At 41.0% G+C, this 24,553-nt stretch overlaps 1 protein-coding gene across 1 annotated transcript in view; it reads left to right on the top strand.

Annotated features, from left to right (window-relative positions):
• The window catches only part of Oatp30B (Organic anion transporting polypeptide 30B), a 158,854-nt gene extending 137,027 nt beyond the window's left edge, over positions 1 to 21,827 (top strand). The window contains exons 17-18 of the mRNA XM_080272710.1: positions 17,910 to 18,258; positions 21,646 to 21,827. Of these exons, the coding sequence (XP_080128836.1) occupies positions 17,910 to 18,258; positions 21,646 to 21,827 (531 nt within the window). The remainder of the gene's footprint in view (positions 1 to 17,909; positions 18,259 to 21,645) is intronic.
• Positions 21,828 to 24,553: the final 2,726 nt, after the last annotated feature.

Raw genomic sequence — 24,553 nt, 5'->3', positions numbered from 1 at the left:
AGTTTTCGCCATGTTTGGTGTGAAATTAATAATTCTTTTGGGCCCAGTACTCCTCTTGGTGTCTCCACATGTACAGAGTGACAGACAATTTACAGCTGAAGATGCAAAGCCAAAGACAAAGGTGTGTACTATTTCCTCTGTCATCAGCTTGAGGGAGTAGTCCAGAGATCTTACCGACGATTCGATTCACAGAACATTACGACAATGTGGAACCAGAGATACAGAAAGAGTTATCATTACGGAGATACTATTTAAAGAGAGACGTCAATGAGGGAACAGTCAGATAATAATGACGCATTGTGAAAAACGCACCTACAGTAAATGTATGTGTGATCACCAACGGACATAGTAGTTATTACAGTTCATAGAAATAACAAGAACAGCAAAGCTGTTCACAGGGAAAAGTCCTTGGAAAAAGAAATTGGAGAATTTTTCAGTAAAGTTTGTACAGAAACGTGCGGATATTTCAAGAAATGAGGAAACGCCATAACACGATTTCGTGAAGATATAAAGACAATTATTTGCGTTAAGAAGTATTACTAAATTAAAAGTACAGGATATTTTTTTATTGCCTCTTCTTTTCCTCTGAAACCCACTTACAGGTATTCCAGTCCCCTGTCGCCTGCCGCCCCATCACAAGCCCCCGTCACCATCACCATATTCTGCCTCCCATCCCCCCTCCATTACATCGATCTCCCCACCACCTATTCCAGCATCCCGTCCCCATAATGTTCTCCCTCATCACCACCAGGTACCTTCATTATGTGCCAAAATGCTGCAGGGAAATGAAGAAAATTAGCGATAAAAATACACCGACGTAAGATAGTCGTGCCTCATTATAATGTTAGTTATTACGTAATAGCATATAACAATTTGGCACTAAATTATTGCTTCACGCAATACAAATTTTTAAGAGTAAAATGACTAAGGCTCTTCCATAGAATTTTTGTGATCTCCACACTGAAGACAGCCTCAGTTGGTTTCTTTCTTATCTTCTTGCATTCCATCGTTCTTTCTTTTGTTTCACGGCCATGAACTTTTTAAGAGAAGCAATTAATTTTCTTGTTTTCTTTCTTCCAAGCACTTTTCAGTTTGTCATCATTCTTGAACCTCTTAATGAACTCACTTCAAACTTGCTGCAATTGTTCCTTGGACAAATATTCCCAGAGGCCTTTTTCATTATTTTTAATCTAGGCCTTTTAACAGGCTTTATCGGATCGAAAAACAACTATACAATCACACATATTTTGAGATACTGTTCTTGCATGATCAATATTCATGATGTCAGCCTGCACATAAGTAAAATTCAACACCATCTACATTTTGATAACGCAGAGAAAATGGACTGTACCATTTATTCTAATTTTGGAGGGTCAAAGTAAAAAAAAAAATGTTTAAGGCTTTTAGGCTCTGCATTCTCATTCTGTATAGACAGACCAACCAAGACAAAAGCCGACAAAAAGTAAAACTTTTGTGATATCCATACGGTAATACATGAAAAAAAAAAAAAAAAAAAAAAAAAAAAAAACTAGGTCATACCATTTTTGGTTGCTTTACTGGGTCAAAGCTGTATGGAGGCCATCCTGCGTTCCCTAAGGAATGCTGACAATCGTTTACTAAAGTATGCATCTTTGTAATCCGTAGCAAATGCGTCAGTCACACACTTCCAGTGGACAATTCTCTTTTTATAATAATAGTGATATAAGAACTGTGGCCTTCCTGCAGCATATCTGTCGTAATGGCATTGTCAAAGATGGCCTGATGGCCTATATGAGTTATCTAAAAGTTTTTCGTCTCAGTTTTAAGAAAATGTTGTTATAATAAACCCTTCCACTCTGATGACATGTTTTCTATTTATTATTGCAATCTACAGGCGATTTTATTAATGTTCGGGAAAACCTTTTGTAATGGAGGGGTTAGTTCGAAAAATCTCTGCAGATCTGAATGAAATCGCCTGGTGGTTGCAGCAATAAATAGTAAGTCTTCGGATTAAAAGTCTTAAAATATATTGTTGTTTTGTTTGATGTAAACATTTACAGGTGAAATTTCACCGTGAATGCACTTTTTTATTTATTTATTTATTTATTATTTTTTTTTACGATATTCCAGCATATGACGTGTGTGCATTACCATCATAAGTAATGCATTTTCTTCCCTCCACACCACAGCTGATCATTTGTTGGTTAAGCTGTTTTCACCTCTCCCTCAGCGCACAACGTCCTCATCATCTTGCCTTAATTTTCTTTCTTCTCATTTCCCTTCCCCCTTTCCCACTTCCTACTCCTCCTCCATCCCGTGAAAATGTAATTATAAATGAGATGGTGAGAAGAAAATGCTTTTCCCCCTCGTTTCTCTCTCTCTCTCTCTTTCTAAAAAATGGTAGCGTAGCGTAACAGGATCGTCACCAGCACGCATGAAATGAAATATTTTTTCGTTAGTGTTATTTTCTTTCTTTTCTCCAGAAAATTGCATCTCCACGCGTAGTATGTAATTACCGTGGAACAAAAATCACTTATGACACCTAAGCACGACAGTTCTTTGCGGGCACGCACAGATATAAACAAGAATGCATCCACACATGAGTTTCTTTCTTCTCTCTCTCTCTCTCTCTCTCTGATTCCGCTCAGAGAAGTACTGGTTTTGCTGTCGTTCAGCTTCTCCTTGAAGCTGCTTTTAATTTTCTCACAAAGATGCCATACTTTTAATTATATTCTTTGTACTTCCTGAAGCTTTTACTCAGGTACAAAAAGACCTCTCAGACTTGAGGTGTTAGATGCAGCTATCATTAAGTTCAGTATGAGGGGATTCCTTACAGTAAAATAATCGGACGCTAGCCAGAGCAAAGTTCACTTGACAGTGGCAACGCGTCTAAATTTTGACCTTGCCTCATGATTAATGTGCACTGCGACGCCATGACCAAACTCTCACCTTGACCCGTGACCTTGACCTTTGACTGATCTGCAGCAATATCGAATCACTTCTCAATTCCACACACCGCGTATGTGCCAAGTTTGATTGAAACCGGTTCAGAGATTCATGGTATAACGTCATGCCCTCGACTTCGATCTTGAAGAAAGAAAGGAAAGAAGGACAGTATAACTAATCACCTACAGGCAGTTTCATTGCTTTCTGAATAAGTCTCAAAAACATCCCTGATCAAACACCAAGGGAAAACTCTCCTCCAGTCTCGCCGCTTCCCTGATATAATTATTTCCCATGGTCAGTCTTCGTTCTAAGCATAAATTTATCGACAAATGACAGCTACATGGCATTTATTCTTCATACAAATTGGCGCTGGAAACAAACAGGACCAATCATACCTCAGAGTACCTATTCTGTCGGCTATGGAAGGTCTGTAGAAATTCTTACCAATTTATTTCTGTAAATGGTACGTAAATATAATCTTGTAAGTTACTGATACAAGGGATATAACATACGAGAAATTAGCACACAATTCTATGCCAAAATATATCGATACGGAAGAGGAGCTCCAAAGCCTCGTAAACAGACGAGAATACGACTCCAACACCTCGTCACCCAGTTACAACTCTCCATCACTGCCCAGATTTTCCTCGGAGATTTCATCCTGCTTCTCTATCTCTTCATAACTTTACACTGGACCTTACAAACTGACGGCTCTCCCTTCCCCAACACTTTATCTGTTATGGGAAGATGGAAGACGTGATTGATGATCGTTGCTAAAAATATTCTGATATTTACAGTACCACCCTCGTCTCTTCGTAATTTTTACTGGGCTGCCTTCCACTACTACCCTCCCCATTTTCTTCATGCAACAGATCAGTGTTTTCTTCTTTTGTTTCCTCACGTTGTTTCCCTTCATATGATATTCTGTTGTACTTAGGCTCTGTTTTCTTTCATTTTATTCCATTCACCTAGTGTTTCTTTGCACGCCATCCAATCATATTCATATTCTCTAAGTCAAGTTTATCCCTTCAAATTTTCTTTCACTTTCTTCTCTCCCACTCCTCTGTACGACACTTGTCTGATAATCTTTTGCTTATGTTTCTCCCCATTCTCTTCTTTTTCATTCACTTCCTCTTTTTACCACCTCGCCTTTCCTTCATAATCCTGTCCCTAAAACTCACTCAGGCACTCAAGCGGTGGTGCAGGGAGGACAGTCTCATAAATTTTGGTGCGGAGTAACAGGACTGGCTCATGTATCTTCCTAAGCACCTCATTAGTGACTCACGAGAAGTCGATAGGTATTTAAAATGTCTGTTCCTTTTCTTCCCCCCTCAGGGTTTAGAGTCACCAGTTTTCACCACCAGCATCAGCATCACACACACACACACACACACACACACACACACACACACACACACACACACACACACACACACACCGAGGCAGATGCGACGTAAGTTAAAGAAACGCAGACTTTACTACAAATCCAGATGTAGCAGATACAGGTACAGCTAATGAATACAGTGCTAGACAGAAAAGACAGAAGAATTGTAATTATATACTCGATGTACCTGAAATGAAAAGCTATCACAGTATCACAGTTATTAATCTCGCACATGGTAGGTATTCAGCGCAAAAATTTCCCAGAAATAAAAATGAATAAAAAATAATGGAGATAAAAATTAATAAACTCCCATCATATCAATTACGGGTATAGACTCAGAAAGGGGATTATATTCTAAAATGCCAATGAATATGTGAGTAAAACCTCCTCGTACTGGGGCAAGTGTGTCTCTGTGCGGGTGACATTGCCTTCAGTGCCTTGTGTTAGGGGGATGTGGTGTTTGGATGTGAGTGTGAGGGTAATACTGCCTCGTGTGGGGGGATGTGACGGTGTTTGGATGTGGGTGTGTGAGTGATACTGCCGCGTGCCTGGGGATGTTGTGAAGTTTTGTGGTTATGAAGGTAGTAGCGGAGGCACAGGTGGAATGACATAGGATACTGATCGCGATAATGGTATTCATGATGCAGAGGTGTCGGTGTTAATGGAGATTTGTAATTATATATTTTTTAAAATATCAAAGTGTTGGTAGACACTCTGTAGAAGGATTGGGGTTAGGAAATGGTGAATGATTTAGTTTTGAGAACAATGGGTGATGTCAAAGTTCATTTCAATTAATTTCGAACCAATTAGAACCAAACTCTGTGAAAAGGTTTAAGGTTAGCCACTGATGAATTGGTTCTATTTGGAGAACAACAGATCAGACATGGTCACAGGGCAAGGTCAGCTTAAATACTTGTCATCCAGTTTGGACCCAACTTAATGGTGGGGATGTTAGTTACAAAAGGATGAAATACTTAAAACTGTGTGTGTGTGTGTGTGTGTGTGTGTGTGTGTGTGTGTGTGTGTGTGTGTGTGTGTGTGTGTGTGTGTGTGTGTGTGTGTGTGATGGGTGGGAACAAGAGAAGTGGGAGAAGAGGAAATTACAAGACAATAAATGCTTAGAACATGAATGCCTGTTGGTCTGAGGGTAAGAAAGAGTGTGTCACTTGAAGATGATGATATGAAGGTTGTAAAAAAAAATCTACATGAGTGAATCTGAGGGTATGAGGCAGCGTCAGAGGCCAAGATGATGGAATGTAGTGGTAAGTAAAGATGTTATTATCGGCGAGGCAAAAGAATAAGGACCGATCAAAATGGATGGATAAAGAATGCATGGAGTAGCATATGACTGGTTGCACTGTCTTTTTAGCTTAGTACTCGATGCTGTGATAACTAACCTATTGGAATAACGAAGAACATTTTTCTCTGAGGGTCGCTGGGTTTGTGAGGTGGAGCACAGAATGTACGAAGGTTAAAATGACGAGCAAAACGTATGATCCCTTTCAATGAACACTGTTAATCGTTCTACTTTTCTTATTTTTTTCTGTTTCTAGATTCTGATACCCCATATATTACTGGGAAATGTTGTTGAGTTATAATGATGATGATAATGATGACGATAATGATGATGATAATGGTGATAATGATACTGATAATGACAGTGATAATGACAATGATGATCGAGATAACGATGATAATGATAGTGATGAAAATAATAATATTGAAAATGATGGCAATGATGATTATAATCATTATGGAAATGATAATGATGATAATGATAATGATCATAATGACAATGATAGCAATAATGATAATAATAATAATGATGATATTAATAATGATGATGATAGTGATGATAATGACAATGACGATGACGATGACATGATGATGGTGATGAGAGTAACAATTAACATGCAGCTTCCTAATGTTACTCCCGGTGGCATTCTAATGAAAGCAGGTATGACTGAAAGAGTAATGATTAAATGTGCAAGATACCCCTCACTTTAATGCACTGAGTCTCATCCTCCTGTGTCCTTCAATTCTCCTCCTCAGATCAAGGTTCTTTTTCCCAACCAGATCCTGCATCAACAGATCTTTCTTCTTCTTTTTTTTTTTTTCTTCTCTACTTGCACGCGTTAATATTCAATTCCAAAAAGTTTATCAGATCCTTTTACTGTTACCTGTGAAAGAAAATTTGAGAGTGAGTGTGCGAGGCGTCGTCTCTGAGGATGAATATTAATAATTAAGTTCATGTGGGTGTGGCTCAGAGTCGTATTCTTGCGGGGCTACAATGTTTTTTTTACATCCGTCTTTAGCAGTTTATTTTGCATGTTCTGTCTTTTAATTTGCTATGTGTTATTTATATTATCTTACTATCAACATACAAAGCATAAACAACACACGAGATGATATTAGGCTGATATATGAAAAAAAAAAAAAAAAAAAAAAAAAAGGGGGTAAGGAAGTGGTGCAAGAAAGTCTCCTGAGCTGACGAGAATATAGGTCTTAACGTGAATGGGAGTGTGTGTATATGTACCAGTATGTAATTGTGTGGCCGTGTGCGTGTCCCTAAAGTATCTATCCATCTATCTATCTTATCTATCTATCTATCTATGACAAGTCTTCAATGTGTAATAAGTATATTAATCTGATGAGTACTGAGAACTAGAGCTTGAATCAGGGAAGCTAAAAAAAGAAAAAAAAAAAAGAAAAAAGAAAATAAGATGTGTTTAGTGTTCCCTACTGTCAACAGGATGTTTTAACGTATCGACCAAGCACTCAGCCACATCCACTTCCCGTAACCAAACAGACAACGAGACCAGAGAAGTTAACGTAAATTGGCAGAAAGAAACTTGGTCAACAGGTACAGTATCTTGAACAGAACTAATCATACAGTGCTTTTTGTCCGCCCGTCTCCGTTTCCATTTAACTTTTTTTCTCCATTTTATTTCTCACTCTCCCAATTAACGTTTCATCCGCCTTCCCTGTTCCTCCCGTCTCCTTCCTCATCCCTCTGTCTTTCCTTTCCCTTTCCAACTCCTGTCCCTTTCCGTTCTCGATACCCTTATTTTCTCACTTTGCACTGTTGGCCAGCTTTTTTTTATTTTTCCCTGTTTCATTCCTTTTTATTTTCATTTTCCTCTGTTTCCTTTACTTTTTTGTCCGCTTCATTACACCCACGTTTCTCGGCCTTTTTCCCCCGACCACTTCCGATGGCACTCTGCATTCTCATATATAATTTCTCTCCTTTTCCTTATCCCTTAACCACTGTCCTACTTCTGCTTCTTCTGTCCAATCACTCCTTTCGAATTAAATCAGTTTCACGTTCTTTCCCTTCTCGTCACAATTTCCCTACTCCATCCCCCACCCTTCACCTTCCCTGCTCCCTGTTTCCCACGTTCTCTGTCTGCCCTGCTCTCTGCCTCCCCTGCTTCCTGTCTGCCCTGTTCCCTGTATGTCCTGCTTCCTGTCTGCTTTGCTCCCTGTCTCCCATGTTCTCTATCTGCCCTGCTCCGTGTCTGCCCTGCTCCCTGACAGTCCTGCTTCCTGTTTGCCCTACTTCCTGTTTGCTTTGCTCCCTGTCTCCCATGTTATCTATCTGCCCTGCTCCGTGTCTGCCCTGTTCCGTGTCTGCCCTGTTCCCCGTCTCTCCCTCTCCACCAATCCTCCATCATACCCGGTCCTCAGCTTATTTTCTCTCTCCGTTCTCCCCGCTTCCACTTTCGCCTCACGTAAAAAATAAAAAAGGAAAGGAAAGCACCGAGTCTTAGTTCCTCCTCATCTCTCACATTCTCTTTGGGCCGAGAAAAAGGATGTCAAAGGAGAAAACTAGGAATGTAAAAAGGAATGGAGAAATATTAAGACAATTACATGGAGAGACAGACTGAAAATTGAGGGAGTGATGGGGCGTTGTGGTGTGGATGTGGATGTGATAGAAAGAGTTAGGTGGTTTGGCCATGTGGAGAGGATGGAGAGCGACAGACTAACGAGGAGAGTGTATGTGAGTGAGGTGGAGGGAGAGGAGAGGAAGGGGGAGGCCGAGGATGAGATGGAGGGATGGAGTGGAGCGGTAAATGAAAGAGGGAAGCGTGAGCTGGGGGGAGGGCGGTGAAATGGCGGGGGACAGGGTGACATGGGGGGAATTTGTTTGTGGCCACCCCTTACGGGATTAGGGCGTCTGGTTATAAAGAGACAGATTATTATTATTATTATTATTATTATTATTATTATTATAATACTGTTATTACTGTTGTTGTTGTTGTTGACGATGTTGTTGCTATTATTATTATTATTATTAGTGTATTATTATTATTATAATAATAATAATTATTATTATTATTATTATTAGTATAATTATTATTATCATCATCATCATCATCACCATTATTATTATTATTATTATTATTATTATTATTATTATTTTTACAATTTTGTTCCTTTGCACTTTGAGGAGAGGGCAAATTACATTCTGGTTCATCCCTAAAATGGAAAAAAATCTATTAGACATAATACTAAATAATGGAATTACTATGATTACTGAAAAGGTGTAATGGGACTCAGGTGAAGAAAAAGAGACAAGATGTAGCAGGTGGAGGAAAGAACCAAAGCTTAGGAAAAAAATGTACTAGGAGGAGAGAAGATTGAAGAGGTGAAGGAAATATGCAGCAGGTGTGGGAAAGACGCAACAACTGAAGGAAGTATACAGCTCAATTCAGGGGTACGCTGCGAGGTGTTTCTTCTCACTTCTCTCTCTCTCTCTCTCTCTCTCTCTCTCTACCTAAATCAAAATCTGTCTGTCTATGTGTGTGCACAGTTTATACTAAGGTTTTTTATATATACACTGAATACATAGGTGTATTAATAACTACATTGGCTGGAGTCTTATCCTGCCAATACGAAGTGGTTTACCATTCATTATGACTTTCACTTGTCTGTACATTACATTACATTACACACACACACACACACACCGTTATTCTTCTCCCTTCTGAATTCCTCTCTACTTTCTCCCCTTCTCTGCTTCTTTTCCTTCCTTTTTCATCCCTCTCAACTTCTCTCCCTTATGTCGCCCGCCCTCTCTGATTCTCTCCCTTGTTTCTTCCCTTTCTTATTCTCTTCTTCCCACCACCACTCCTTCCTTTATGCTTCCCTCCCTTCCTCTCTCCTTTACCTTCTCAACCACACTGTTCCTGCCGTTCCTCCTTTACTTCTTTCTCAGCTATCTCTTTCACGCTCTCTTCCTCCTCTCCTCGGTTCTGCCTCCTCCTCTCTCTCCCTCTTCTCACATCCTCGTCACTGGCGCGAATTCAATTACCGACGAGATGAAATTAACACGACACCTCATGACGTAACCTCCGAAAAACGTGGAAATGATGCCATCACTCCTGACATCCGGTAATATGACACCAAACCAGGTCACATTACGCTAAACAATTATTTGCAGGTACCAAGGCCAGACAAATATAACCTGCCATTGAAATAATTACCTTTTTTGCTAAAGAGCAGGAGTGAATGTGGGAAAATGTAAGGGATGAAAATGGCAGAATGCTAAAAATGGATGTGAGATAAGGAACAGGTGGGATGATCAGTGTATGAAACTGATGAGTGAAAAAGACGAGAACAGAGTGGTGGTAAACGGTACTAGGATGGGTGGTACGCAAACAAAGGATCTGTTAACAGCGAATGAGTAAATGACATTTGAAAAATGCTGTGAAGAAGTTTAAGAATATGAAAGCAGCAGGTAATGGTGAGATATGTGCAGCTATGATAAACTGTAGTGGAAAAAGCAAGGAAGTGTTTGAGGGATACACGCAAAAAAAAAAAAAATAATAATAATAATAATAAAATAAAATAAGAGTTGAATTGTACCACTGGAGTAGAAATTGATTATAATTGCATCTCGGATAGAAGTAAAGGTGATCCAAGTTAGGGCACCTATTATCATGTAATAAACCCAGTTACTATTGTGGGTAATGTATATGGAAGTATAATGAAAGAAAATGTAAGGCAGGTGTCAATATATCTGGTGAGTGATTAGCAGGGTGGTTTTCTGGGATTGCTGGGGATGTACATACCAAATATTTAAAGTCAAACATACAGTGGAAAAAAAAATTGTAAGAAGGACTGCACCACATTTATGAATCTCGAAAACGCACGTAAGAGGGTGAACAGGGATGGGTTATGGAAACCTTTATGAATGTGTGGTATGTTAAGAAAACTGGCAAATGTTGTCAAGAGTTTCATGATAATTAATTATTTGGGTGAGTGGCTCATTATCAATACTGGAATTAAGGAGATGGAATTATGAGAAGTCAATGTCATTGCAGAAATGACGTTAAGTTAGTGACGAATGGTAAGGAAATCTGACGCATGCAGATAATACTGTGTTGCTTACTGACCCCTAAACAACTAACTTTATTAAGTGATGAGCTTGATCTAGAAGGAGGTAACAACAAAATTAATGTCATCGATCGATGATTATCCCGAAAAGCTTTCGCACCTGAAGACAGCACATTATCTATCAAAGTAATGTACTATTGAAACACTCATTGGTACTTGTCAAAGGTCAGTCTTCACTGTAGTTTATACTTCTACTGGCTTTTTTAAAAAATAAAACGTAGGCCAAAATTTTTCCGAAAATATGATAAAGAAATGGTTTGGCTGAAACTATGTAGATATTGGCAGTGAAGCTTGTACCTTCCAGTAACACCCTCTAGCAATCCTGACTCCCCATGTCTTGGCTTAACTCTCAATGCTCCCCTAGAGATAGATCTGGGAGCACATATTTTCACCTCTTGTGTTCCCCACGTGGGCACGACATGAACTCCTTTACAAGCCATTCATATAACTCAAAAGTCATTGTACAAGGCACATTTCCTCTGATATTTTAGCAGCAATACTGTGTTTAATATAGATGGCATTGTTTGACGACAAATTATGACAGTGATGATGAATATGAGCCTGATAATTCATGTAATCAGGACTGGGAGGTTTGTGGGAGAGAGTGATACAGTATTATGCAACAATCATTTGCCACCAGCATTATCTAAGGCTACTATTTGGCTGAAATTATTGGAGCTTTTGCCAATTATATCAGTTCATGGAGTTGTGTCGTTATCAAGAGATCTGATTCTCACCAGTGTGTTTGTTTGCATGTATGTACGATTTTGCGTGTTTTGTGGGGGACGTACCACAAAGGTCAACAATTAATGGAAACTTTCAGAATGGGTCCAAGTCTTGATAATATCTGTGAATATTGAGGTTTGAAAGTAAATAAAGGTAAGAGTAAAGCAATGGTTCTTGAGATAGAACGAAAATCTTAGTGCAATGAGCTGGTGAGTGGAAAAAACCTAGAAGTGGTTTAGTTTATGTAAAGTATCTAAGTATGATAAAAAAAAAAAAGCAGGTAAATGTGCAAAGGAATGGAGAGTAAAGTGGCCCAAGGAAGTAAAGCGAATGATGAAATGAAGACCTTGGTATAGCAATAAAAAATGCCATCAGATAAAAAATCTGAACGTCATCTCGAGAACGTCAAGTAATTTTTCTGAAACGGATTTAGTACTTGCCTATGACTGACATCAGGGTCCACAGTGCAGCTTCCACCACTTCCTTGCATCACCACCACCACTGTCGTCACCCTGTCGCACATGGCTGTCGCATCCACTAAGGTCCACTTCAGCATCCCCGTTGGCTCTGTAATGATTTCTGTGGTAAGCATTAACGTTTACAGTATTCACATTGGTCGTTAATCAATGGGCTGTCAATGGGTTAATCAATGGGTTCACAGTACTGGCTAGTCAGGGTAGTTTGTTGACACCTCTGGTATCGTCACAAGGTTACGAGACTTAGCTTACTTACTGTGTTTGAATGGTATTTTCATCAGTGAAAGTAGACTAATCATAATCATACAACCATCTACCTTTATTGGAATAGATAATGATAAATAATGGGGGAATAAAGTGAAAATATCAACCTTAACCCTTTGACTGTGGTGAGTTTCAATGAGCTGAAGTAAATAATCTGTTCTACGCTGGATTAGGCTACATTACGGCAAGGAAGGTAGTTCTTTAATATTTCTGTTGCCTCAGATTTCTCTTGAGCATAATAATATAGGCTGTTGTTGGACGAAATATAATGCTAAATACGTAATTCACATCCAAACAGTTAATATATCAACCAGTTCAGATTAACAGTCTCCTCTGACTCCTCGTGAATGTTGCCAACATTTAGTCTTTTATACAACTAAAACCTCCGATATACTGAATATAGCACAGTTAATCTGTTTAAGCTGGCTAACATCATGTATCTCTGATGAGAAAGGTAATAAGAGACAACCCATTGATTAACGACCAAACCAAACTGTAGCAGTGAGCAGACTACCGGAAAATGATGTTAGAGGCAGAATTATTTAATTCCTTACAAAGTTTCATAAAAACTTGCCGGAATATTTTTAAAGCATACACAATAAATGGGATACAAAATACTATCTGACGTCATTAATTCAGCTTTTCAATAAGCCTCTGATAAAGTGTCCTACAGTAATGTTAAAGAAGTTGAAAATTCATGGTCTTGGGGATGAAATATGGTCACGGACTGGTGAGTGGTTAACTTTGTTGGCACTGGGTAGCACTAAATGAAGAGTCTACAGATTAGCTGAAGTATTTAGCTGAGTGTTGCAAGGATTCCTTTTTATAGCACAAAATGCAGAGATAACTAAAGAAATTACTAAAGGGGGCAGCAAATACATACGAATGAACTGGGATAATATATTAACTCCCAAAACTTAACACCAAATCTGGTGCTCCGTTCGGTGTACGGAAATATTTACAGCAATTGCTTGTTTTCAAACTATCATATCTCAGCAACTACTCTATCTAGAATATTCAAAAAATGACCAAAATACTCACAAATCCCTCATTTCTCTACAGAAAGTGTCCTCAAGCGTCTAGATGGATGTGCTAAGCAACTCAAGAGTGAAGAAGAGAGGTCACTTTTGGAGTAGTGGTGAGGCTAAATTTGGATGGGCACTCGAGGCTGTGACTATGGTAGGCTGTCCATGTAGGACATGGTGGCCCTGGCGGGACGACACTGGCACTTCCATTTCCCTCTCTTTGGCAATTTTACTCAATCTCTTCCTTGCATGGATGGGCAACTTGATGGGGGATGAAGATGGCATGGGCCAGGCAGACGGCAGCAGTGGCGGCAGCAAGTGGACCTGATGAAATGGAACTGGAACCACTCCACACCCTTTCATGGCATGCGGCTGACTAGCTATGATGTCTGCTCGCCTCCCCTACGTTTGCAAGACGCTGTGGTGACAAAAGAAATTGGTGGTCACTTTAAACAGAAGTGGGTAAAGAATAACAGCTATATGCGTCAGCCAGGCATTCACGAACACCTCATATCTGATGGCTAGTGCCGTCAGCCAGGCCTTAGGAGTTAAAGTGGAATGAAAGGTGGCAGATGAAAATGAATGAAAATAACTGTCACGTAATATACTACGGTCATAACATTAAATATAAGTAACCAATGTTTAAAGCACCACAAACAAAAACAATGGATGGTGGGGATCTAGGTGTTATCAGTAATGATCTGAATAACTCTGAACAGTGTGCAGTGATACTTCTTAAAATATAAAGACTATGGTTCCTAACCACTGCTTCTCTTGCAAGACAGGCAGGAGTGGGTGTTGTTGGCGAAGTGGGTGGGGTGGAATAGGGTGGGTGGGTGTGGGTAAGTAGGATTGGGTAAGTGGGTGGGCAAGGTAGGGTCAGGTGGGGTGGAGTGGATAGGGAGGCTTTGTGGGTGGTGGGTAGATGGATGTGTGGCTTCCCTGAGGACAAGGCAGGAGACAGGCTTACTGCACTAAGTGCGTGGATATATATAATTATGAATTGGTGGATGGATGTGTGACTCTCTCGAGGACAAGGCAGGAGACAGGCTTACTGCACTGAGTGAGTGGGAAGTTATATGGGTTAGTGGATGAGTACGTGGGTGGATGGTGAAAAAAAAAGATCCATTGGAAAATAGACAGGAGTAGCAGAACTAGCAGTAGTAGAGTGACCTCGGTCTGTTTGGTTACAGAGACCCATCAACCACAGGCACACAATCGCCCTTTTAGGGCCATTCCGTGCAGTGAACCAATGTTCCATCGTGAAGGATAATGCCTTGCCACAATGTGAAGTTGGGAAGAGTGTGGAGGTTAGGTTCTTGGATGGAAGCCACATTTGCATCTCTCCATTCAGGTAACTGGCACACCATAACAGGCTTCTCATCACCATGTCAGTTGATTCTGATGCCGTGGTTATCACCCAGCTTTGTAAATCGTTACAGGAAAACCATTAGGCTTGGTACTCGGTACTGAATTACCTAAGAAGGAAAAGGGCAGCACTACATCAAGTGGTCACGAGTATCTACCACGGGGTAAATAGGTCCATGGTAGGAACAGGTCCATTTGGGAAGATGGGTCTGCTGGGGGATATCTGTAGAGGAAATGGGCACAAACAGAAACACAGATTCACTGGCAAAAAAGGCCAATGGAGGAAAAAGGTCCATGTGAAAAAATATGTACAAGAGAGGGTTTGGTGTGTCCCCACGGTGAGAAAAGAGGTCCATGGGGAAACATATGCCCATGGAGAAAATATGTCCATGGAGAATACATCCATGGGAAAATAGGTCCACGGGGAACATAAGTCACTGGAGCGGGAACAGGTCCACGGGGAAAACAATCTGATGGGAAAATAGGTCCAAGAAGAAAAACAGGTCCATTTGGAAAATTAATTCATGTGGGAAAATTACTGCAGAGAGGAAAATACGTACATTGGGAAAACAAGGTCCACGGGAGAAATAAGCTATGGGAGGACTGCCCATGGGGAAATAAGTCCAAGGGGAAAAATAGGTCCATGGGTTTAATAGACCAATGGAGAAAATAGGTTCATGGAAGAAAATAAGTTCAAGGGGGAAGTCGATGAGGAAAACAGGTTCATAGCGGAAAACAGGTTCATTGGGCAAATCAGTCTAAGGAGAAAAATACTTTCATTGGGAAAACTGGTCTAAGGAGAAAAATAGGTTCATGGAAGAAAATAGGTCCCTGGAGGAAAATCGTTCCATGGGGTGGAAATGGATTCACGGTGGATAATTGGTGGGCGCGGAGATGACCTCAAGGGTGTGTAGCCAGTGACGGCTGTATGTGCTAGTAGCTACCAAGATGATCCCATCATTGCAGCACATAACCTAAAAAGAATTTTAAAAAAAAATGTTTTCCCCTAAAGTAGCTGTAGCCTAGGGTTCATCCAAACGTGAATACACAGACTGCAGGCTTAAGGTGTCCCCTCCCCTTGCAGTCCACCATCCCCCTTTCACGAGTCAGGTGAGGAGCGTTTGTATAATTCGAGGAACCCATTTATATCAATGTCATTGCAAGAAGGCACCCCTTTACACCATCTTCCCCATAAAAAGACGACTATATAGACGAGTTCTAGTTCAGGTACTTCGAAATGTAATGCATGATACAAACAATTCTAGTATCAAGGATTTCAAGTCTGTAAAGTATTCTGCAACTAGTGATGCACTTCTTCCTACACATCACCTCAGAACTGCATCATGGTGAAATACAGAGGACGATTGACCATGAAGTCTGCCATTATTCTTTCACTCGATCTCAGCCCCTCAGGTGAAAAGAAATACCTAGGCTTAAAGTTTAATGGGTTGGTCTTCCCTTACGTTACGACTTGCATTTGTTGTTCGTGTGTCGCCTCACAAGTTGGGTCGTTAGTTTGGATGCTGGTGGTGGTGGCGGAGGTGACAGTTGTGGAGGAGGAGGTGTAAGATGACGATGAAGGTGTTGGTGATGAAAATGGAGTTGCTGCAGTGGTGATGTTGCTAAAGTGGTGTAGATAATGATGGAAATAGAGGAAGGTAGTTAGGAAGGTAGTAGTAATGTTAAAGGTGGATGTTCTGGTGATATATATATATATATATTCTTATTTTTTTCTGTTGGTTTCAACTGGAGGGATCGGTGAGTGGTGGGACGCTTCCATGAGCGCCGGTGGTGTTGCGGCCAGGGTTGAATCAATACTTCTTTTTTTTGTCAAATACATATACAAATACTTTTGAATTATGATATAAATATACAAATACCAATACTTTTATTCCCAATTTCAAAAATACAATTGCAAATACAAATACCTACATATCAGAATTACATTTTATCATTATTAATGTACGGAAAATTTCACAAATTACCTGTAAGTAACAACCCATAAAACATTATGAAGAAATACAATTACAAATACAAAACTTTGAAAATGTATTTAAATACACCTCAAGTACAAATACAATTGTATTTGATCCACCCCTGGTTGCGGCAGCATGCTCGCTTCGCAAGGATAAACACCCGGGTTTGATTCCCAGAGCAGCGGAGTTGTTGGATACTGTTCCTAACCTTCATGTCTCTGTTTACCTAACAGCGAATATATACCTTCTTGTAAATCGACCGGCGGGTCTCATTCTGGGGATAGAAACTACACACTCCCAACGCATACACACAAAGACGACTCCAGCTATCTCACATCGATCTCCCCTCTTCACTACACACTTCTTCACAGTATGATTAGGCCATCGTGCAAGGATTACTGGCTGTAACCCTCGAAATGGAGAGGTTCATCCCTGCACAGGAATATCAAAAGCGCACATGCTGTGAGCTTTCCATCTTTACAGTGCCTTCACTCGCCATCCTTCCTGCCCATTCTGCAATCCGCTCTCCCTCTCCGCAATATCAGCTGTGTCTCTGTTTTCATTCCCTCCTTCCTCTTTCCCTCCCTACCCTTCCCTCTGTCTCCTATTGCCGCGAAAGTGGCTTAACTTGATCCTCCTGTGACCTTTAACTTGCCTCCCGCGGTGTAATGGCGCCTCACCTCACCTCACCTCACACCACTGCAACACACTCCACCTCACCTCACATCTCACCTAATTTTACCCTGCCTTACCTACGTTCCTTCTCTTATACTGCCTTGAAAATACCAAACCCATTAGTCAACATAATATCGAATCTTTTAAGTTTTGCAAGTTAGAAAGTAAAATATTACTGTTCCTTTCCACCAATAATTATTTTAATATCCATAATATTATCGTATGACAAGAAATATCAAGACTCCTTCTCTCTCGTTGTTGGAAAGTGTATGGAGTGAAGACGAAACATTCAAATTTCCAAGTGCTTTCAGTTTATCTCCTCGGAGTTTCTTCATTATGTAAGACACACAGAAAAATATTCACTTGTTCCTCCTTCCTTTCTTGTATCTAGTAACCTGCTCAAAAAGTTTTGCCAATTAATTTCAACTTGTTTCCCCCATGATACAATGGAAATCTTGTTACTTATATATTAAATAAATAAATATATATACAGTACAGTAAATATATAGTTAAACATCAACATGAAAAATCCACTCAGCAGCCAGTTTCATCCACCTGATCAAACCGTTTCATCCACTGAACCGACCCATCCCACCCACTGAACCAACCGGTCCCACCCGCTTAACTGACCCGCCCCCTCCCACTGAACCGACCCATCCCACCCACTTCAACTCATTAGCTTCACCCACAGAACCCACCGGCCTCACCCACAGAACCCACCAGGTCCACCCACAGAACCCACCGGCCTCACCCACAGAACCCACCAGGCCCACCCACAGAACCCACCGGCCTCACCCACAGAACCCACCAGGCCCCCCCACAGAACCCACCAGGCCCACGCACTGAACTCACCGGCCTCACCCACAGAACCCACCAGGCCCCCCCACAGAACCCACCAGGCCCACGCACTGAACTCACCGGCCTCACCCACAGAACCCACCAGGCCCACCCACAGAACCCACCGGCCTCACCCACAGAACCCACCAGGCCCACCCACAGAACCCACCAGGCCCACGCACTGAACTCACCGGCCCCACCTTGTTGACGGCTTTGAAAGTTGCCCTCTTGATGTCAGCAATTCTCAGTGAAGTGCGGCACGTGTGATCTCTGTGGCCTTCCTGGAACACACGGTTATAGTTCATGGTGTTTGTCTAAAAGAAGCTTACAGGTTTAAAGTGCTGGAGTCCTTCACCCACTTTGCTCGAGTATCTGTATCAGTCCATATGAAGTTTACTGTAAGACTTTTCGGATTAGAAGGATTACAAACAGACTACATGAACAATTTTTGTTCTAGCTATCTTTTCTAAGCTGAACGAAATCATTTAGTGTCAGAAAGAAAAGAATATAAACGATGTATTCAGGTCGAAAAGGTTAACCATTTCAGGACACGGGAAAGCTTAACTAGTTTATTCTTGCTTCAACCAGTTTAATTTTACTTAGGAATGGCTTCCCATACTCAAATAAATAAGACTTTAGAGAACGTTTCATGTGTTGAGATGACGCTTTATTTTTCGTACCGCCAGATGATTTTAACATTTTTATGCAAACAAGAAAGAAGCAAACTCAGGAGTAGGCAAAAATGTTGCATAAAACACACACACACACACACACACACACACACACACACACACACACACACACACACACACACACACACACACACACACACAGAAAGAGAGAGCTTTATTCAATATCCGTTCACTCTGAGATACATAGACTGGGGACCATAGCCAGAGGGAAATACAAACTGAGGAAGACAGTTCCAGAGCTAACCTTTTGCAACACTTGCACTGGGGAGCTTGACTGAAAAGTGGTGAGAATGTGCCACAAGCCGCTGCAGTGGAGGAAGGACGCAAGCAGATAGTTAAGAAGAACAGTGCCCCTTGGATTAGCGATAGTAAAGAGATATAGGTGCAGTAGTGTGGCGAAGGCTGAAGCGAGTGGGTTCCCGCATGAAGAGGGTTAATACTGACTCCTCCCTTTCATACTCCTTTCTTTGCTTTTCAGTTCCCTCACTTTCTATTTCCCTCTTTTTCCTTCGCCCTTTATGCTAGTTTGCCTCACACGGCATATTCCATTTTCCCCTTACATCTAACGGACTTACCAACACACGCACAAACGCTAACATATGCACCCCCTCCCCTAACCAGCACACACACCGATACATGAGGCTATATGTGTACAATTTCAGCTAGACATGCAGCGCATATAGCATTTTGTAGTAAGTGTTACCATTGTTCTCCACGCCTGTTCGTTATGAGGATTACAGATACTGGAGAGACTGATGAGGAGCCTACAAGTGGTGCGCTGCTCACTCTGGGTGGAACAGCTGCGGCGTTCATCCAAGAGCCAAACCTCATTAAAATTTCCTTGCATCTCCGGGAAGGACGCTGATCCGACCCAGGTGCTGTCCCCATATAGGGGTGCCGAATCCCTACAATATGTATGTACTGTACCGTATCTGTAGGTCGGCCCCACATAAATAATTGCTCACCTGTGACGGACGGGTCTGCTCGGCCAGAGAGATCGGGGTTAAACAACAACAACAACAAGAAGATGATGCTGGTGAAATGTGGCGTACCGCTTTAAACATTTTTTTCCTTTCATGTTTACGTGGCTAGTTGAAATCTCTTCTTTTTCTCCCTCTGTTAAATTATCATTATTAATTTTTTCGAGTGTGTATTACAACCATGTTTTGGTTTGTGAGCGTGTACCAGTGTGTGTGTGTGTGTGTGTGTGTGTGTGTGTGTGTGTGTGTGTGTGTGTGTGTGTGTGTGTGTGTGTGTGTGTGTGTGTGTGTGTGTGTGTGTGTGTGTGTGTGTGTGTGTGTGTGTGTGTGTGTGTGTGTGTGTGTGCGCTGAAATAAAATTACAATTCCGTCCAGGTTCTGGAAAGTGTCAGTGCAAATAGTTTTTAAAAAATGAAAGAAAATTATTGCTCCTTTGACAATTTGGGTGAGAAAATAATCTAAAGAGTGTCAGTCGTGATACCAAGAAACAGAAAACTTAGACGTGGTAAAAAGGAGAACAGAACTTGGCGCTGGTTGTTGGTCTTTTATTACATCCGCGTGCGAAACCGCGAGTGCTCTGTGTTTGGGTTTGATTGCCTGTCCTTCTGTCTGATGGCAAGATTACTGAAAAACTACAGGATGAAGTTGTATCAAAACTGGCATAATGATTGGGGACCATTTGTGAAACAGGTGATTTTTTTTGTTTTCCGCCGATGAAGGTCACAGGTTATAGCTCAAGGTCAAGATACCCCCCCCCCCCCCCCCCCCAAAAAAAAAAAAAAAAAAAAAAAAAACGTTTTTTATTAAACTTGGTGGTGGTGAGGGCTGAAGAGGCTAGGAAAGTGGATGTGATTCAGTTTTAAGAACAGTCAGTCAAAGTCCGTCTCTTCAATTCAGGTTTTATGAGATTTAGATCAAGTTCGATAGAATGGTTTAAAGCAATCCAAAGACGAAATTATTCTCTCTTTTGAAGAACGGGTCAAAGGCAAAGATCAGTTAAAAACTTTTGATTCAACTTGGATCACACTTAGCTCTGTGTCCAATCTTGGCCACCCCAGTCAAAATGTCCTGGATACGCCACTGCCACATACACAATCAGTGGGCACCTGTCGTCTTCGAGTACTGCTCACCAATTTCGAAGAATTTTACTCCAAAACTACAGGTGCCCACTGAATATTTAGACAGGCCCTTAGGTTGACTGTAAAATGCGGGTGTGGCATTCCTTATGTGCTTTTTCCTGTATTCACAGTGTGACTCGACATGCCTAACACGGCCCTAGATAAGACCCTCTACAAAGCACGACTCTGCATACTTACATCTATCAGATCTGACTCATTAAAACAGAGGGGCACTCAGTGGAGCGCATCCCTCCGACAGGGGCAACGTAATTTCCAAAACACTCATCATAATGCGTTAGGTTTTCTCATCAGTGATTAGGGTTTCGGAAAAAGTATTTTCCGGATCCAGAATCTGTAATACGATCCGGATCCGTCCCGAAAGTTATTCGATTGTTCCCTGGTACATGGACTATCTACCTACTAAATTTGGTCCAAATCTTTTAGTTTTTGAGTCACTCTGCTAACAGACAAACCAACCAACCAACCAACAAACAAACAGGGGTGAAATATATTCTTTTTGTCGGAGAGAGAGAAAAAAAAAAAACGCGTGAAAACATACTCTCCTTGTCGGAGAGAATTACTTTTACATGAGAAAAGAGATATCAGCACAACTAGATATATTTTCAGGCGGTTTATATACTCATCTAAGGTGCTTTAAAAACAATTTGGTAATGCTACTAGGCGAAAAAAATAAAAATACATCAGAAAGAAAATAAAAACTTCACAATTTCTCTGCTCCATACGGCTCCATCTCATATAACTGTGTGATGTGGGAGACTGCAATGATATCTGCCCCACAGACTCAGCGCGCGTCCACACGTACAAGTGCTGGCAACATGTAAGAAACGCAATAACGAATAAGCTGCAGACCCTCTCGGAACAGCAGCGTCCTGATCATGTTGGCAATATCATGAAGTCTCAGCCTTGTATGGACATAAACAACGCATCACCTCTGCTTCCAGTAAATTCGAAGCTGCACTAAAACATGTTTCCATAAACTATATCCAAATACTGCTGCCTACGTGTAGCTTAACATGCCGCAAGCTGTGCTGTCAACACATGTTCGAGGACACGTGTGGACGCCCCCTATGAGGAACAGGTGGTAGTCAACTGTGTGATGACGCGTAATACAGTCATAGATACTGCAATTTCACACACCTCAGTCTTCAGACAGTAAAGAAATACATAGTTAAAAAGAAGAAAATGATTTCCTTTCTGTTATGACTTACCACGGAAACGTTATTGCAAATAATAAATACGAATTTCAGTGGTGTGTAAATTATTTTATACCTGGAAAAGAAATACTGTACAAAGAAAGAAAGGTAATGAGTTGCCGTCTCGATAAAATTGTGTAGCTATATGTTTTCTGCTCGAGTTATATCATGTTAAGGAGAGTCCGTAGTGATGGCGATGTAAGACAGCCAGGCATTATACAAGTGACAGATGCGGAGCGTCAGTGTTATGTTATAATATATCCCAGATGACTTACATCACAGTGACTTAAATAACACTACTCCCACCTTTCACCAGCTCCTGCCCATTTTACTCCTGCTGAAATATTCATTCTGTTCTTTCTTTTGTAATTTTCTCCACATTACCAATTTCTCACAAGTTGAGTTTTTTTTTTTTGTTCTTACCTCTTGCACTTCCTGGCCGTGTTTTACCATGACGTAAATGAAATGTGTTGCTGAGACATTAGGTGCATAAACGTAAGTTCATTTGCTTCATCAGTGTTGTGGGTGTGGCAGCTGGAGACATCTATTACGAATTACAGCTGATGTCACGTCACGTACTCTAATGGCTCTTATCCCCGTAATTTACAAGAATTTCCTGAAACTGTTATCTTTTTCCTTTTCATTGCATTGTTCTGCACCAGGAAGTGTGACGCCGTCAAAGCCACTCAGAGCCTCACAAGACAATCGATATCACCTACACGTAAAACTCTCTAAGTCAAGCTCGTCTGGTTACAACGCTACGCCTTTAGAACCGTAGAGACGAACCGGAAATTTAATATGCACAACTGGGACCAGATATTCCTTGCCACCCTGCTATATCTAACTTGAAATAATGGCATCGTCACACATGATCTCGGAACATAATACCAACAGAATATGACTGCACAACAACTACCTGCAACCGGTACTGAATACTTTCATGGAAAGTGTGCAGTTTTGACATATTTACAGGTTAGAGATATCAGAGTGGGAAGAAATACCTGGTCGCAATAGTATAATGATTAATATTCTGTTTTTTTGTCAAACGTACACAAGCGATGGTGAATTAAGTCTCACAAGAATCGAAACCACGAAGGAGCTAAATGGATATGAGTCAGGTCTGTGTGGCTAGCATTCTTCGCCTAATTTTAGAAATGTGCCAGAGCATATGAAGTTTATGTCTGCCGCTGCAACCAAGTATATACATAATGGATGTCGTGCTTTCATCAGCTTTACTTTTTGCTCTCTTTGGACGAACAAGGGAAATAATATGATAGGAGTTCTATGATCTGCATAGGTAGTGTTCTCTGACAGTGGTAAAGTTCATGGTTATATGTGAAAAGTTCGCTGTGGACAGGTTGGGGATGGGGAGTGTAGAATGAAGTGTAAAGGAAAGAGTATTCCGTTAATGAACATTCAACAGTTAATATTTGAAGAAGCAGGTGTATAAACTGAGTTTTTGGTTAACCGTATTATTTCACACTGAACTCTGTTTTTGTGCTGCAGCTCACTCCTCGCACACCCATAACCGAATATTCCCAAGGTGATCTAATAAAGGTCCTGGGTACATGTGTCTGGTCTTACACTCCCTGTAACCCCCCGCTTTCCTCACCAGTATGGAAATTGTTATACTGAGCAACTGACATCCCAAGAGCTAGCCTACATTAGTTATATTGTATTAAGGATATAAATTCGTTTAATTTATCTTCTTGGCCTACATCTAAAATAGTCTAGACGTGCAGTTACAACTCCACTTACAATGTTTTCAACACCCAAGCAAGGTTACGAATGAACTGTGTCTGACTGCCTGTGTAACACGTTATATTGTGGTCTCCTGACCCACCTTGATATAAGATTAATTCCCTTAGTATGGTGGCATATTTCAAAACTATTCTTTCTACTATAAATTATATTCAACTTATGACAGCCCCGCTAGTAATGACGGGTTAATGAAGGTTCTGTTAACCTTTCCAAATCGGTAAATCTCTCATAAATTAAATAAAATCGCCTAGGGACATCAAGGAAAGAAAAAAAAATGTCATTGAGCTCAATAAAAAGGCCCAAAGATAAAACGAACAAGCCGGTGGGTGATGAAGGCCAGCTCTAAAAGGACCTAGCTTTGTCAGCGACCGGAAGTGAGTTTCGACACTAGAAGTCATTTCTATATGGAGGTACTTCAGTGCAACATCCCACCCGAGAATCATGGCCCTGGCTCAATAATCTTTGAAGCCTTAGCGTTTCGCGTGGGCACAGTCATGATTTTAGCTATAAGCATGCGAACTTTCATTCAATTCCATCGTGCCGGCGGGGATGTAGGGGGCATTTTTGAAAACCGGTACTGGTTGCTTGGGATGCTGAGGCCAATCTTCGCGGGATTGCCACTCGAAAACTAGAGGAGAAAGGGGAAAAATGGATGGCACACTTCCAACAAGGAATGACGTCAAGATTACGCCTAAAGAAGTTATAGCTTTCTGCCCCCATTAGTAATGCCTCT

The sequence above is a fragment of the Coenobita brevimanus genome, chromosome 51 (genome assembly GCF_032717465.1).
Source record: "Coenobita brevimanus isolate Jiangsu-jjx chromosome 51, ASM3271746v2, whole genome shotgun sequence".
In the NCBI taxonomy this organism is placed as follows: domain Eukaryota; kingdom Metazoa; phylum Arthropoda; class Malacostraca; order Decapoda; family Coenobitidae; genus Coenobita; species Coenobita brevimanus.
This window is presented reverse-complemented; position numbering and strand designations above follow the sequence as displayed.